The following is an 18,583-nucleotide window of genomic DNA, read 5'->3' as shown; positions in this document are numbered from 1 at the left end:
AAATTAATCTCTTTCATAGAAGTAATGATTTTGTTTATTTAACTTCAGTGATTTTGTATCAATGAATTCATATTTTAAATTCAATCCCATTATATTGTACATAAAAATATTTAGCTGTACTTGTTGCAATCATTAGGAAATTGTTTGAAATTATTATTAATTTATTTCAATATGAAACGGCCAACTTCGGAATGAGGTTGCCATTATTTTAACTTTTTTTTTTTAGTGTGTATGTTTATACCACAACTCGTCTCAAATAATATCTGTCGTAAAATTTTACATTTAAAAACTTGAAGATTAATTAAAAATAAATTTACAAAACTAAAATAGTATTCATGAATAAAATTCGTACGTTGTATGATTTGTGAAATATTCGGCATTAAGAAAACAAGTACGACACATGCAGACCTAAGAATTATAGGAATAAATTTTTATAATAACGGACTTCACACCACTTAAGGAATTGAAACAAAAACAGAACAAAATGATAATAATTTCCCAATGAATAAAGGCTAACAAATGTTAAGTAGTCCATAAAATCGAATCTAAAATAGATTTTTGGAACAAGATTTCATTCGGCACATGAAAATTTAACCTAAATACGATGTATCAAGAAAAATATAGCTAATCAAAAAATCTAGGTTTTTCAGGATAGTTAAGAAATATTAATTTTCGCATATATTAAAAACCACGTTGAATGCGATGACCTAGTTTTATTTAGAAAAAAACTGAAGGTCAGAACATCACAGAAGACTCAGCTTAGGATGATGCCCGAAATTTTTGCTGTTGTTGACTACACATGGCATGATAAACTCAAATATATAATTCGAATCTTTCGATCAGCTCTAGTTTTTGAGTTTCAGATATCTACGATATCTACGTTATCGTCGCCCTATTACGTACCATAGTCCGTTTTAATCAAATACATGCTAAGATACATATACTCACAGACAAACCACACTATGTATATTCTGTGTTGAAGTTGTAAAGTGATACAATGTTTTAGATTTTGTATTATGTATTGCACAATTTAATCCCCCCCCCCCCCCGTACCTATATTAATATATAATTTGAAACTTCCCACATCTAAGGGTCTCTGTATTGGTGAAATAATTTGATAAATAAGTATTTTTTTCTTTATAAATAAAGACAACAAAATATTTTTTTTAGTATTCGCTACCCAATTAAATCAATTTACAATTAATTATTGTTTTATAAAGTGGCATCTATTAATTTAACGAATTTGATAGGTCTGTGAATTCATAAATATTTCTATTTTTCCCATAGCCACATCTCCCGAATCAGACCTCAGATCGAAATTTGGTAAAGAGCTTTTCCATTTGTCTTGATGAGCTTAATTTAGTGGTATAATTTTCTGCTATGAATAACAGAACACCCTGTATATGGGTGTAGTTTAGGATGCGGGTGGCCTATGTTATAGATGGATATCTGACAAACGGAGGTTAAATCCCATTACTATTATCGAGACTCTACTGTATTTGAATCACTTTAAACTCAAAAGCACATAACTTAAGATGTGTTTTAATGTGTAAAATAAAGCCTTGTGCCAAAAATTAATTCTGGATTCGATTTTGGAGATGAAATACCTCTATGCATTAGGTTTTAACTTAAAATAAAATAGAAAAACAAATGAAAATAAAATGTTTATTCAAATTGTTCAGCACACGTTTACGAAATGATGCGAATAACCAACAGTGAAGACAAAGATATTATATATATAAGAAATAAAACAAATAGAGACAGAAATAGAGATACAGAAAGAGAGTACATGTATAAGTATAGCAGGCAGGAGGCAACCAACCAATAAAAGCGTGCGTTCGCCGCACAATCATTAATTATGCGGTTTATATAAAAAAATTTGGATTAACTATTTATTTTCGTTTTTGTTTGAAGGGCAGGGGTTTTAGGGGGGCAAAGGTTTTATACAACATAGTAAAACGGACAGACGGATAGTCGTTTTTACTTGAAAAAAAAATCGTGGAAAGAAAAATATGAAAGGGGAGGATTTTAAACACCAACCTTTTTATTTTTTTAAAACAAAAACTTCTAATTCTAAGTAAAAAAAAAAGACATCTCTTATGGCCGTTTTCTAAAGTATCGTATTTACATAATAAAATTATGGCCAGAAGAAGATCGTTACAAAAAAATTACAGGTCTTATTATAATTTTTTTTTTTTCATTTTTAAAATGTCTTCAAAATTGCATTGTAATTTCTACTGTGCGCTTTTGTAAACTATTTGGGGGGGAAAGATGAAGCGAGTGGCATGTTTTCTACCAAACTCGCTTAATCTTTTTTTTCTTAGTTGGGTTTACCTAAAAAAAATAAATCAATAAACGTCTATTGGATCAACATGATTTCCAAATTTGGAACGCACATAAAATTTGTTCCATGCTTTAAATATAATAAAACACACATGCGTAAAATAAAAATATTGTCAAAACCGGTTACAACAACATCCGATTATTTGGAATAGTTTTCTTTCGTGAAAGAAACGAAGAACTCTTTCACTTTTCCGAGGAAAAATAAAAGATCGAAACTGGAATAGCAAAGGATCAGTTTGAGACGCCCCAACATCTTTTTATCTCTACGGAATAATTATTTTTCAGAGAAATGTCCCTAGGAGTTAATTTGATAACACTTTTACTTTAAATCATTCTTCTCCGAGGACAAATCAAAGCCCCGTTGTCAAAAAACAAACTGGAATAGCAAAGGGTCGAGTTGAGGCGTCCGCAATGTTTATAAGGTTCTAAATTAAGTAAATACGCCTCAATAATAATGACTGTTGAGCGTTATAACCGATAAGTCGTTGTTATAGTATTTGGATTGAGTCGTTATAAGCGACATCGTGCTATAGCCGATTTTGACTGTAATAAGTTATTTTTACTTTTGGAAATCAGTTTTTCTTTATTTTTGGAAATAATTTTTTGTTTTGGGTCTTAAAAAAATATATTTATATATTTTTTTTTTTTTGGCTACATGAAAAAATATGGTGACAACAAAATTTTGAAGCCTGGAACTCCAATAATGCCCACAACATAAAACACACACAATTTTCAAAAAAATAAAATAGATAAAAATATTTTTTGAAATTTTATGAAAATGATTTGTAAAAAACATTGAAAAAAAAAAACGAAATTTGGAATTATATAAAATTTTGGACTGTGCATAATTTTATTGGGTCCAAATATTTATACATTCTTAACAATATGAACACGAGTTTTTTTTAGCCCTTTGACAATCGCCAATGCCCAGAAAAGTAAACAAAAAATAGGGTCCTTATTTTGGTTATAGAAGGAAGCATCCCATTTAAAATTTGTATATTAGTAAGGATTTGTTTGTTTGGTTAAGTTGCAGCTGAAATCTGCGGGTAGGACATTGCTAGATCATAGGGGGGCTAGCTAATTCGCCTATCGGAGAAAGCCAAATATGTAGGCATCATCCTGGACCAAAAGCTACTATGGGGACCCCCAACTTCTTGGAAAGGTCCCGAAAGGCAACTGTGGAATTATACACTTGCAAAAAGGCCATGGGGAAACAGTAGGCCCTAAATTGGTTCACTGGCTATATATTGCGGTCATCAGGAGCATACTATTCTATGGGTCACTGGTATGGTGAACCGCACTAGAAAAAGAAATCCACCAAAAAGTACTAGGTAAAGTCCAACAGTTAGCATCCGTACTAATCTCGGGATGTCTACGGACAACACCATCTAAAGCACTTGATGTAATTCTCCATCTGTTGCCAACTGACTTCTTTGGAGACAAATGCGTAGCAGGTGCGGCCCTCATGCTAAATCTTGTCTAACCCTGGACTGAGAAGCATTATGGTCATGCACGGATCTTACGAAGATACTCACTTCCAAGATCCGTCGACTACGTTCTATCCTCTCCTAACTTCCGGAAAAAGTTCTCGGTAAAGATCCCCTCCAGGCAGGATTGAGATGAGAACTTGGTTAAGCCAAAGGGCGTGGTATTTTATACTGATAGATCTTATACTAAAGTTAGAGAAGTGAGTAGGTTATGGGATTTTCCCTGAAAATCTAGGTTAATCATTTCGACTACCGGATCACTGTAGCGTGTATCAAGCTAAAGTGTATCAGATTTAGGATTTTCTAGCTTGCATCAGCTAGATATTAAAGTAGATCAGTGACCCTTAGCAATAAACAAATTTTTAGTTGGGAGGAAAATGTGAAAACCAATTATAAGGACTCTAACCCGTTAAACATTAAAACAATTTCAAATTTTAACCCAATTAGTAACAACATCCTACATTTTTATTAACTGTTTGAAAAATTTACAAAATTAGTGCAAAGTAAATGTATAAACACAGCGAATGTCGTGGGGGCAGAATTATCCAAAGCGTAATTTATTTATAAAAAAAAAAATTATGTAAAAAAATAAAAGTTTTTTAATGAGAAAATAATTTTGTTTTTTTTAAATACCTTAATACGTGAAACAGCCTCTTCCGCTTGCATCATTCGAGTACTTTTCGTTGGTTGACCTTCACAGACTAATTGCGTTGATCCCAAATATCTCGCACGAAATAGAACTCCTTCGATTAACACTGACGGTTCATGAAGTCCTAAATAAAACATTTTTTACGAATTAATTAAGTTTTATCAAAAAAATTTCACTTAGGAGTTGACATAGCTATACTAATATTATGAATTTGAAAGTTTGTTTATTCGTCTGTTCAATAATTTCATCCCCCGGTCATTTCATCCTCGGAAATTCATCCTTCAAAAATTACACCCTGGAAAAAGATTATCAGAACCCATAGATCGTCAATGGCTAACTCGTAGAAGCCAAAAAAATAACAGATTCATGCTGGTTCGATTCCATTAGAGACATGTCCAATTCGCAGGATGTCTGGGTATTTCATTATTAATTCAAGGGACAAAAAACCCATAGGCTCGTGATAGCTCAACCCCGTAAAAGACATGATAAACTCGCAGAGCGTCTGAATATTTTAATCACATGGTTAACATAGCTGATAAAAAACTCGTAAGCCCGGGCTAACTCGACTCCATTACAGTTATGGGCAACTCGTAGCAATGCTGGGTACAAGAGCTAAAAAATTCGCAGATCATTAGGTCCCGGTCGATTTGACTGAAATTGTAAAATGTTATAGATCTCGACATTCTGATCAAAAGTTATCATTGACTTAAAGTGATTCTATGGATAGTTTCAGAGAAATACAGGGGAGAAGTGTGTGATACGACCTTGACTTGACCTCAAAATAATTTTAGGACATAAGTGATCTTCCAGTCTTGGCAACTACAAAAACCCCGAGTACTTTCGAATACTAATACTAGAGACTCAGAAACGGTAACTCAATATCACACACTTCCCCCTGTATATCTCCGAAACTATCCACAAGAATCACTTTTGGACAATGATAACTTTTGATCAGAATGTCGAGATCTATAACATTTCACAATTTCAGCCAAATTGACCGGGACCCAATTTACATTTAATTTGTGTGGGATCCTTTACGGGAATGAAACGCTCTGCTTCCTCAGGAAAAAATCTCAATCCTTTGGCGGAAATTCTTATAGAAATTAGCCTTTTTAGAAACATGTTATTCGGTGAGTACTTGGGCAATAATAATAATAATCATAATGGGGTTTAACATCCGTTTCTCTGACATATACGCCTATAACAGAGGCCATCCACATCATTATTTGTTAATCCTTATTTATTTAATTACAAACATATTTACAAATACATTTTTGATGTGGGTGTAGTCGGTTACTACGTTCTTATCCAAGCGACGACAATGTGATCAATTCTACCGCCCCTATAATTGTTCACACTGCCGCTGCCTGAGTACGAAAGCGCAACCTAAGTCTAAGTAGACAAACACATTATTCGGTGAGTACTTGGGCAATAAATAATGAAAGTTTCCATTCAAAATTTTTGATAAGGTTTCAGGGGTATATGAATAGGCCCAACAAATACGACATTGGAACTGTTCCGGAACTTTTCTAGACATATGTATACAGATACGTTTAAGGGTATTTTAAAACAATTTTTATAAATTTTGTCAACTCCCTTTGATTTGGCTTGGGTAATATATACTTACGAATTATTTTATCCAAAAATGTAAGCATTTTTTTAAACAAACAAAAATTAATTTTTATAGAATTTAATATAAATACGGATTCAAAAAAAATGACACACTTGTATAAAAACACGCTCGTATACACCAGAAAACTTCAGTTACAAAAATTGAACTTAAATTTGTTTATATCGGGCTCAGGACATAAAAAATGAGTTTAAGTTCAAAAATCCATTTGGTCTTGGATCCGTAAGACCCATCTTGTAAACCATAAGAGATAGAACAAAAGTGTCAGTGTAAAAAATGTTTCTTATAAATAAACTTTTGTTTGAAACATTTTTTTGTATATAACTTTATTTTCCCCTGAGGGTCCAAATAAGGGCTGTTTTTCATTAATTGAAAATTTTTATGTAGCTTCATTGACTCTAATTTCATACTAAGAAGGTTAAAGGGGTCATTTTTTAGGAGAAAATATTTTGTTTAAAAATTCGTGGGTACTTAGAACCATTTTTGTGAATCTTTAGAGAGGGAGAGCTGCCCCTATCTGCCTCCCTTTGGCGACGCCTATGTCAATAAGCGATTCATCTTTTCTAAGGTGCTTTTATTTTTGTGTATACGAGCGTACATTGATATGATTTATAGGGATTCAAGGTCCGTAGACAGATAATAGAATATAGCTCAGTGGGGGGGGGGGGGGGCATTGACGTAATATTTCATCTATCCGCCTCCCTTTGGCGACGCCTATGTCAATAAGCGATTCATCTTTTCTAAAGTGCTTTTAATTCTGTGTATACGAGCGTGCGTTGATATGATTTATAAGGATTCAAGGTCCGTAGACAGATTATAGAATATAGCTCAGTGGGGGGGGGGAGGCATTGACGTAATATTTCATAACAAAAAAGGATTTACCTTCTTTATTTCTTCCCTTCTTCTTGTTTTCCTTGTCCTGCACAAGAAAATAAAGAAAAACCAAATATAAGTATACATTTTAATAAAAAAAACAAAAATTTTTTTTTAAATTGTTTTAAGAATAAAAACCAAATTTGGTTTTTTATACATTTTTTTCTTCATAATTTTATAAAGCTATTTATTTTAAATACTAAAACTAAGCTTTGTTCGCATGCGTTATGACAATATATTTTCTTTTTCATTATCGAGTTCATGCAATTTTCTAAATGAAAACATGCGCACGATTGAAAAATAAATGCATAGCACTTATTAAAAAAATATCTAGAAAAAAAATTTTTGCCTGAAAAAAATTGATTATATTTTTTACGCCATTCCTTTTAAAAAAAAAGCCAATTAAGCATATTTATACTACTTGAAAAAATATATTTAAAGCGAAAAGCTTTAAGCAAATCAAAAATGTTAACTTATTTTTTGTCTGCCATTTGTCGTTGTGTCAAAATTTTTGCGCACTTAATTTAAATATGGTCAGCGTAAAGAAAAAAAAAGCAGAGGTATACATACTGAATGTCTCCGAAGAAATTTACTCAATTTTAGAATTACAAAAGTCGACACGAAATAAAGTTTTCTAATTTATCTTCTGGTTAAGGTACTATTAAGCTGATTATACAGTGTGTTCATTTCAAACGTATCCACCCTTAATAATCGTTTTGAATGAAAACACGTCGATTTAGATATCGAAGGGAAAGTTCAAAAATGGTACCTAGAAAATTTTAGGTTTCTCCCCTTCACACTTATCCACCCCAACTTTGAAGTTTCAAATAGCACCCCCTATTTTGTTATACCTCTTTGAAAGAACCAATCTACCGCCCATATTTTGAATTTTTTTTCTAGGACAAGGTAGCCACAAACGCATTTTGATCAATATCTCTGGTTCTAGATGAATTAAATGAAATCGGATGGCGGCAAAAGTTGGGTCGAACTCTAACAACGTGTAAAATGTTGACCAATCTAAAATAATTCTAACCTCGAAAACTAACCACTTTTTCGTGGCCCGAATTTTTGCTAAATTAGCTCAGAAGTCGGAATATTGATCAAACTCTACAAGGCCTATTTTGATTTTTTTTAAATAACTGCATTTTTTAAAACCTCAATTTTACGATTTTCTGGAAATGGTTGATTTTAACGAGGTGAAACACTCCACTATCTTTTCCGGCATATATTCCGAGTCAACCTCTTACTCGAAAAAAATTATTCAAAACGGTAAAAATGGCCATATCTTTTTTCCTCGCCTCAGGGAGCAAAATGGCCTAAAAATTCGTGACCAGCACATAAAATTACCCTTCCAGTCATTCGTAAAAAAAAATTAATCAAAACCTACCAGGAGACTGGACTATAATGATCTAAGGAACACGTAGAAAAAAGGATTTTTGAAAACGTTGCTGTTTGGCAGGTTTCGAACATTTTACAGTATTTTTCTGTCTTATTTACTCGATTAATTCGGGTTTTGACAATCAATGATTCTGTAGTCAATGTGATCGATCATTCGATATAAATTTCGATTTTTGCCCCAATTTCCTCGATCAGTTTTTTGTATTTTTAAAATACGTATTTTCGATTACCAAGTAGTCATCATCAGTAAGAATTAGCTAGTGATTACTCTTATTATGAATGTTACTATTTGCTAATTTGGTGGCGGACTGCACGATGGTGACTCATTCGATAGTTTCGATGTAATTCTAAAATTGCGTAAATATCTTAGAACATTCGAGGTCATATACCAAAGTAAAATGATTTACGATATTTAAAAAAAAAAAAAGAAACAGAGAGCAAACCTCCGATATTAAATTAAATAAAATTGTTAATGAAACAACACCTTTTTAGATTTGACAGATGTATTGGACCCTTTCTGGCTTTGTGGTGATAAATTTTTGTCTGATGGACTGCCATTAGACTGCTCAGTTAAGGGACTTGTGGATTGTGGCGGTTGAGGTGAGGATGTACTATTATTATTATTGGCTGTTTGGATTAATGGATTATTGTTTGTAACAATTGCGGTACAATTCAATGGTATCACATTATTACTACTGTCATCACAACCATTTGTACCAGCCCCATTTGAACGATCACCCCCCACTGACACCGTTACCGCTTGTTGTTGAGTTGGTGATAGTGCTAATATAGGTTTTGGAGGGGTTGATTTTGTTGTGGATGAAGGCATTATGGTCCTGGATTTCGGTTTTCGCCATTCCTATTCAAACCAAATTGGAAAATACCAAAAAAAAGAATATATATAGATTATTTTTTACAACAAATACAAAGTTGTAAGAAATGTTTTTGTATTTTTTTTTTTTAATTTTGAAAGCGTGTTTGAATTTTTTTTTTTGTGTTGTATTTTTGTAATTTTTTTTTTGATTTGTGAGGAAAATACTTAATGTAGTTTTGTTTTTCGGTTTCTGAAAATAATGTGTTTGGTTTTTTGTAGTTTTTCACCCAAAAATGTATGTAAAATTTAAGATATGTATATAATTTTTCATATCCAAATTTTTATTTTAAATAAAACCTAGCTAGATTGATTTTTGATGACCCCCCGAAATTCACTACATACTAAATGTCATGAAAATCGTTGGAGCCGTTTTCGAGAGAAAACGACGTTTTCTTAAAATGAAACCTAGCTAGATTGATTTTTCGTTACACAAAAACCCACTGTATACTACTCTTGTAACAACGCCATCTACTGAAATCTATCTTTAATGTTTCAGTGTCGGTAAAGCAGTTCATTGCCCCCAATTTAAAAAAATAATAGTATTACTATTCGCCAATAAATGGCAGTAAGAGTTTTGTTTTTCAGTTTGTTTCAGTTTTTCCTGAAAACACGGATAAACCGACATTTTCTAAAAATGAAACCAAGCTAGATCGATTTTTCGCCTCAAAAAATTCCTGCATACCAATTTTTATGAAAATCATTGGAGCCGTTTCTTAGATTACTGATATATTGGGCCCTGTGTAGCCTAAACGCATTTTGATCAATATCTCTGGTTCTACATGAGATAAAATAAATCAGATGGCGGCAAAAGTTGGGTCGTAAACTTCGTGATCAGCGCACAAAATTACTCCTTAGAAACTGGGCTATAAATGTCTAGGAAACACGTAGAAAGAAGAATTTTTGAAAACGATGCTGTTTGGCAGGTTTCCAATATTTTACAGACAGACAGACACACACGCACATAGCGGTCAAACTTATAACACCCCTTTTGTTTGGTTTGGGGGTTAAAAATATAGAAATCTTTATAAAAAATTTGTATAAAAATTGTATACATATCTTAGAATGAATGCTATTGGCCAAAAAATTCTAACACCTGGCTAAAAATTGTATAATACCAAAGCTAAATATTGCAAATTAGCGTAATGATTAGTGTTCCACTCCCAATTAAAAAATAATAATAGTACAAAAATAAAATTAAAGAAAAAAAAACGTTATAGAAAAAATAAAATGACGTAAAAAACTGTAAACTCACCAATTTATCATCATAAAATCCTTGGTCGTCAGTTCGATGTTGTCCTAATAATCGATCTGTTTCTAAATCTGTATCCGCTTCTTCTAGAAAGAAATATGTATTTATTTATTTACATACAATATTTCTGTACAGGTCTGTAACTAGGGGGTGGTAAAGGAGGCACCCGCGACCGGGGCATAAGAAATAGGGGCGCAAAACAAAACGTATGTTTTATACGTACAGCAAAAATTTACTAAAGAATCATGTAAAAGGCGCTCATTAATTTATATAAAGTCATAAAGTTAAAAAATTCGATTTTTTTGAAAACACAGGCAAATTTGATCCAATCTAATTGGAATTTTTTTGAAACCTATCAATTTTGGGTCATTTACATCAACTGTGATATCTGTTTTTCGCTAGCTATCATTTATGTGCTCAATTCTGGGACCAGGACTCCACATTCTTGAAACCAATTAGAGCTAGGTTAATTTTGATCACAAATTTGAAAAATATGACCCAAATTTAGTAGGATTACATACTTGGTTTATCCAAATTGGATAAAATTTGGATGTGATAGAGCAAAATTAAATTTTATGGATTCTGATGACGTCATAAAGTTAAAAAATTCGATTTTTTTGAAAACACAGGCAAATTTGATCCGATCTTATTGGAATTTTTTTTGAAATCCACTAATTTTGGGTAACTCTTTTCAGCTATGATGTCAGTTTTTCGCTAGTTATCAATTATGTGTAGAGTTCCGGGATCAGGACTCCACATTCTTGAAACGAATTAGAACTAGGTTAATTTTGATCACAAACTTGAAAAATATGACCCAAATTTAGTAGGATTACATACTTGGTTTATCAAAATTGGATAAAACTTGGATGTGATAGAGCAAAATTAAAGTTTATGGATTCTGATGACGTCAAAAAGTTAAAAAATTCGATTATTTTACTAACACAAGCAAATTTGATTCGATCCGGGACTATGATAAAATTTCTTTATTTTAAATGGCGGCAGATACTTCGTTATATGCATTTTGCATGGGACAGAGTGAGAGGGACAATGAGACCCTCTTCCACCATAACAGCCTTAATTCGTTTTGAGAATGAATTAAAGCAATATTGGGGAATGGACCAAAAATATTTTAATTCCATTTTTGTAAAGTAAATGCTCAATAAGATTTCGAATACATTCTAGAAGTACATTCTGAATAAAAACAATTATAAAAATATATAATATACCTTCATCACCCGCTTCTTCGCCGCTCTGAGCTTTCCGTTCAACAGAATCGGAATCACGACTTGCACCAGACATACCCCGTTGTCTAGGTACCCATACAGGACTCGATGAGTCCTGTTCAGTCGGACTTACTTGAGGTGCAACATTTGTTAATGTGAAAGGCAGTGTTTTGGTACGTTGAAGTGCAAGACGTATATCTTGAATTGCCGCTTCGACACGGTCAGGAGGACTTTCTTCAATTTCAGTAATTGCTACATCACTTGGTCGCCTATGTGGCGCTGGTGCAGGTGGAGGAGGTGTAACTTCTGATACTAAAACATATCGTTTTTTCTCTTTCAATTTTCGAATATATTTGATGAAACTAGATCGAAGTGTCTATAACAATTTAAGGGAGTATTCTGGTCTAGAAATTTGAAGAAAACTTTTTTTAAGTTTGTAACGATTTATATTTTGATAAACAAATGAGTTCATTTGTGCGACTGCATGACTGCTGAATTTTTTTTGACCGACAGTTAAAACGATATCTTTACTAATTAAGAATATACAATTTTTTTGATTCAGATCACTACAAGGGCTAAAATCGTATCAACCAGGGTGCCGAGTTTTTTTTGTAACCCCCATTTCAACCATAGGCCTGTAGCTTGAAGAATTTTTAATTTTTTTTTTGTTTTGCATTTTTAAAATATTATATGAAAAAATGGCTAAATAAATGTTTTTCATTTTCTTATAATCTTAGTTTTAAAAGTGCCAACAATTGAGGCTTCTAGACCAGAATATCCTCTTAACAAGATCAGGGCCTGACTAATCCATACCGGGGCTCATAGGCAATAGAATTGTCGGGATACCTACAAATTGGTACGACTCCTTGTGTATAGTCCTTCTCATAAAAGGTCATACATTTGTCCTTTTTATTTTGATTTTTCCTTCCGACGTTAAACACGTCTTCTGGAAACAAGGATACTTTCTAGGGCACTTCTAAGATAAATAAATAAAACTTACCAAGGGGATCAATATTATGTAATTCAGTCTCATTTTCTTGGAAAGAATTGACCGAAGTTTCATTACCAATGAGTATTTCAACAGGTGAACTTCGATCTAACGATCCATTTTCTTTAGAATTATTTTCAATTAGTTTCGAAGTTGAGGATAAATTATTATCGTTTAAATGACTTCTTTGTATAATTTCACGTTCAATTTCGGTAATTTGTCGTTTCATTAATATTACCGTTGGATTATTATTATCTGTATCACTAGCATGTCCTGACGATAAACCATCTTCTAGGACAGGCATACTTGAATATAGTCTTAATGAATCGGTTGGCGCCACTAAATCACCACTAGAACCTAATAGTCCGACAGCTGATGGACCCAATTCATTCTCCATCAGCATTAATGACATTTCACTGTCTAAATCACCACAATTTGAATCACAATCCGTTGTCTCGGGGGATAATGTAAAATTACGACTATGGCCCACTTGTAAACCTACTTCAGTTTCACCTAGATCACCACTTGAACCTGTACCCACTGATAGATCCAAGAAATTGTTTTCGTGCTCTAATACTTCATGATCCTGATAATTAAAATTTTCATTTTATTTAACAAATATAAATATATAATTTTAGGGACGTCAAATATTATGAAAGCAGGCCAAGACACCACGGATGGATCAAATAAAATATAATTTGTAATGTCCCTTGTTACTGAAACCTATAGTACAACATACTAGAAGTCCTGGAGAATAACAAAAGGGCGGAGAGAGAACTTTGTGAATAAATTTTGACTTATGTATATTATGGCGTTTACTATTTCTGAGCAAAACTGGCCCAAACTGTGTGTAACCACAGCTAGGCCATTCGACTGTGCTCGTCTGAAACCAGAGCACAGTTGATAAGGGTAATAAGACTCTTGACAGGACAGGATCTCTGATGATCCCACTTGTAGGGCCTGTATGAAGAACGATGAAACCTCAATCAGGTTATTTGCATCTGCAGAAACCGACGGAGAAGCTATAGGCCAGGATAAATCTCGCCGGAGAAGCTGAGTCTTCTGCGTGGCGTCTGGCCTCGACAGAATGCAATTGTATCATCTGCTTAAAAAACATCTATTACCCGCAGACGTCTCACCTTCGGATGACAAGTTTTTCTCAAGTAGGGTACATAGAACCTTTTTTAGTACCTTTGAAAATTGATTTCAGTACATAAACAAATTCTTATTTAAAAATTTATATTCATGGGAGGTGCCAGGGAGACAAAAGGGATGCACTTGCACCCCTCTGGCATGGAAGAAAATATACAGAAAAAGATTAAGTCTCTGTTTGATTAAAAACTCTGTTTGGTTAAAATTTTTAGAAAACTTTGCCAATAAATTCGATATCCTAGCATTATAAATTATATTTTACCCCCATAGATGTCGTAGATCCAAGCTCCTCTCCGAAAAAAGTCATTATTTGTTAAAATAAATACCAACCTGTATTCTTGGAAAATCGGATACATTAGGTTTTCTTGGTGAATCCATATGTGATAAATATTCATTTTGATCAGCACGAACTTTGGCCAGTCTTTGACCAACATAGGAACTACCTGAATCCCCAGATCCAGCTTGTCTATGTAACTCATAATCTAAATCCTGGAATGACGTCTCCTCTAACAATGAGTTCTCATTCTCTGGTGGACATTTAAAAAATTCCTCCAATACTTTACGCGTTTCCGAAAATTCATACAAATAATCAAATGTTGAATTTACTGGATGTACTGTGTTCTCGGCATCTGAGGTAGGTGAATTCATTTGTTGTGGTTCATTTTCACTAGGTGTGGTGACCACACGTTGTGGAAAACCAGGTCGTGGTGGATACACGGATGGTGATGCCAATAAACTATGTGCACTAGGTAATGTTGGATGGTTTGATTGTGTATTCGTTTCAGGTTGCCGTGGTCCATAACGTCGCGGTGATCCTTCATATACAGCAATTGGTAGATTACCTGTAACAAAGTAGAAATTTAGAATATTTTAATTAAATACACAAAATCGAATTCATTTGAATTTAGCAATATTTTGAATTCATTTTTTTCAACTATTCAGTTCGATTTATTCAATAAAATAAAAAAGAGGTACCGCAAGTGAGTCCCTAGCACATAGACCAAGAGTCCTCTGTGCCCTCCTTGAGAACAATTTGTCACCTGAGCACGAGACGTCTTGGGAGGCGCTATTAAAATCGGATGAAGCTAAAGGATTTTATCGGAGCCAGACTACATACAGAAAGCCCATAGATTCTCCGTCGGGAACTCTCCCAGGATAGATGGCTCCAAGGTTTCGATAGATGGCCCCGAACAATCTGAATCCCAAGGTTTCGAACCCGAACATTCTGAACACCCCGCAGATTTCTGCAGGTGCAAATAACATGTATATAGATTTCGTCATCCTCCATACAGCCTCTACAAGTAGGATCATTAGAAATTCCCATGTTATGAAGATGATAGTTCGATCGACAGACAGATAGTTCGATCGTGATCGTATAACCTTAATAAAAAATTATAATATTTAATTTGATAACATACCAATCATTTGAGCAACTTTGTTATTCGGTTCCGGTGATAAGGAATCAGCATCAAAATCAGACACTGACGTAACGATTTTAAAAAAGTCAGTCGTAGTTCGATGATACTGTGATGTCTCGTTCGGTGAATCCTCTCTACTTGATTGTTCCGTTCCTCGGTCATTACTCTCCGATGACGGTAATTTTACAATTTGTTGAGACTGTGTTTGTTGTTGTTGCGATTGTTGCTGCTGCGCTTGTGTCTGTTGTTTATTATTGTCTTGACATAAATCAAGTCGTAAACCTTGCCAATTATCACCGATATCATCAAACACAACAACTTCACCACATGATACAACAGTCATTTGTCTGGATGGACTTACAACTGTTGCCTCCGTTGTTGGAACAACACTATTTGCTTTTGTATATACATTGTTTGAGTGTACGTTAGGTCGTTGATGTCGTACCTGCAACCATTTTATGTGGTTAATTTACTTTAATTTTATTACACTATATATATTTGCAATAAATGAGGGTATATTAGTTTGGTTTTAAGGATGTACGAGCGCCAGGACAATTTTAGATAAAAAGCTTGTATATGAAATATATCTAGGTATACCAAGTTTAGTGCCAAATTTGTAACGCTTAAAAATATTGATACTACGAACACATAGGTGTTCATAAAATAACCCAATTAGTCCATTTCCGGTTGTCTGTCTGTATGTCCGTCTGTTATGGGTTCGTAGGACTCATCTTGAAAATCGTTAGAGATAGAACAAAAGTTTAAATATAAAAAATGTTCCTTATAAAATTTTTGTAACCGTGAGAGCTTTTGATAAGATTTATCCAAAGAACATTTTATGATGGACTAGAAATAGTTTCACAGAAAGCCATTTTCCTTGCGAGGTCCTTTCTTCGTGATAGATCTCTGATCATAAGGTATCATTTGGAATACAAATCAATAGAAAATTTGTGGGCCTACAATAGCCCATTGAAAAGATACATTTGGGCTTGCAAAAGTAAGAAGACGCAATTTTATTTTTTCTTTGTCAAGAGGGAGCTCGTATAAAGTTAAGGTTAGTGGGCCATTCAAGTTGGATTCAATCGGATTTTATATAAATGTAATTTAAAGTAGTTCGGCTGTTTGAGCAAGTCCGGAGAATGTTCATTTTTTTGCGGAAAATGATAGTTCAAGGTCCCTTGATCACAATAAACACAGTTTTGAGGCCTCATACGGGGCAAAATTGCGAATTATTTTATTTTAAAATTTTGTGATTTTTAACACGGCACCTTATGGAGGAACTCACAATAATGAAAATTGTACAAAAATTAATCGGTGATTGAGCTTCAAAAATATTTTCATCATGAAGAAAATTTATCGCAGATTCTTTTTGTGCAATAAAAAAGCATTTCCTAACGGTGCTTTCCAAAAAGAAAACATAAAAAAACTTTGGTCAAATTGACGTATAAATTTTATCTTTTACGATATTTTTAAAGCATTAAAAAACATTTACGTGATACAATCAATATAAATTAGTTGCTAACTTTACTAGTCATGTGACGGCCGAATTTCTTTAACAAAAATAAAAAAATATGGTATTTAACATACCGAACATACTTCTGTCGAGAATACGGTTTCCGTAACTTCACGTGGATTATTATGTTTTAATGAATCACTACAACGTGTTCGTACATCCCATACACCTTTTTTCTTATCCGCATAATCACCAATATAACGTGATTTACGTGCTGCCTTTGTACGACTTTGTGAATATATTTCACGGCCACCCGCTATTTCAATTACCCTAAAAAAAAAAAGCAATCAAATTCTTTAGTCAAATCACAAATTTTTAGAAAAATGATTATTTTGTACATCCGAACGAAGATGCATGTATTTTAAAATTGGTTACAAATATCTATCTAGAATTACATGGTTAAATTCAAGCATATAGTTTTTACTTGGTAACGATTAGAAATACTAATAGTGGAAAAGAAGATGATAAATGTTATACATTAGTAAAGAAATTAAATTATTTTTAGAACTTATATTATCAGTTTTAGCACTTATAATTTAGTATAATTAAACATGAAAAAGGCGTGAGCGCTGCATCAAATTTTTGAGTTCATCTTTTATTTTTAAGAATGACACAGTCGTCCGCCGAAGTCAAAAATTTTGAGGATTTAGCTTTGCCTTTACATTACAAACAATACAGGGTGTTTTTATAATTGACTGCAGAACTTTTGCTTCTTGAATAAGCCGAGAAAAAAAGAAGAAAATGTTCTTTACCAAATTTGGATCTGAGGCCTAATTTACGAGATAATTAACCTACTCTTATAATAATCAATTAATAAAAAATATATTCCTTAAAATAAAATTCATCCAATAAAACACTACTTAAACAGAGAATGTGTTTTATCATAGTGTGAAGGAGTGACTCAAATGCAAAATTACTAAAGTAAGTTTTTGTATTTTCACATAAAAATAAAGTTCACGAGGACTAAAAAAAAAAAGTGACAAATAGAAGGAAAGTCGAACGAAATAGACAAATTTTTTTTAAGAGCTTTTGTGAGGGCCTCAAGTAGATTTCCGAAGACTAAAAAAAACAGGAACGGCTGCTTAAGGCGGCCTCCACCAAAAATCCGCTTTAACACACACAACAGTTGTAAATGCGGCATCTATCAAATCTATAATCGAAATTAGCTAAAATTGATAATAAAAATTGCAACGGACCCATAAAAAACAAAAAGCTTTATATACAATTAAGATCATAGAAATATAATACAAGTGACTCATTATTTAAGCTTGATATAATGGCCACGTTAGCTCTACAAGTGCAATCTTAAAGCATTTCTCTGAATACGATCCAAAATTTCGTTTAATTACTTTTCAAAATACATGTATCTTTGCCGCGATCGTATACACAGATCCCCAGTTAATTTGGTTGCTTTTGACCGAACCTAGCTATCGTGGTATCCAGCACACAAAACGGAAATCCATATTTTCTTTTTGATACTAGACATGACTCAATATTGAGCACTCAGTTCGGCTAAATCCGATGAACTTCATGAACTCAACTATATTTAGCAAACTGCGCTGCTATCGAGAAATGTGTTTTCAAAATTAGTACGTGGATCTTCCAGACCTGTGTATACGATCGTTAATATTTCGCAAATAAATATATTCAAATAACGACCAAACACTGTTTATAAAACTTTTCAAATACGAGACATTACGAAGATGAGAATGATGTTTAGAAATAAAACAAAATACATGCTGTTTCATACAAAGTAGGGCATGATATCCAAGTTTTTTTTAGCGTA

General features: G+C 33.2%; 1 protein-coding gene across 8 annotated transcripts in view; it reads right to left on the bottom strand.

Annotated features, from left to right (window-relative positions):
- Positions 1-18,583, bottom strand: part of LOC123302467 — a 54,724-nt gene that overhangs the window by 10,108 nt on the left and 26,033 nt on the right. For 5 of the 8 annotated variants that reach the window (XM_044885380.1, XM_044885382.1, XM_044885386.1 and 2 more), the window contains 9 exons: positions 16,872-17,067; positions 15,285-15,729; positions 14,197-14,708; positions 12,727-13,300; positions 11,730-12,038; positions 10,507-10,589; positions 8,865-9,239; positions 6,992-7,028; positions 4,464-4,603 (listed from right to left, as the gene is read on the bottom strand). In XM_044885380.1, coding sequence (XP_044741315.1) covers positions 4,464-4,603; positions 6,992-7,028; positions 8,865-9,239; positions 10,507-10,589; positions 11,730-12,038; positions 12,727-13,300; positions 14,197-14,708; positions 15,285-15,729; positions 16,872-17,067 — 2,671 coding nt within the window. The remainder of the gene's footprint in view (positions 1-4,463; positions 4,604-6,991; positions 7,029-8,864; positions 9,240-10,506; positions 10,590-11,729; positions 12,039-12,726; positions 13,301-14,196; positions 14,709-15,284; positions 15,730-16,871; positions 17,068-18,583) is intronic. The other 3 variants (XM_044885381.1, XM_044885383.1, XM_044885385.1) reach the window with 3 other exon arrangements.

Source organism: Chrysoperla carnea, chromosome X, assembly GCF_905475395.1.
Source record: "Chrysoperla carnea chromosome X, inChrCarn1.1, whole genome shotgun sequence".
NCBI lineage: Eukaryota > Metazoa > Arthropoda > Insecta > Neuroptera > Chrysopidae > Chrysoperla > Chrysoperla carnea.
This window is presented reverse-complemented; position numbering and strand designations above follow the sequence as displayed.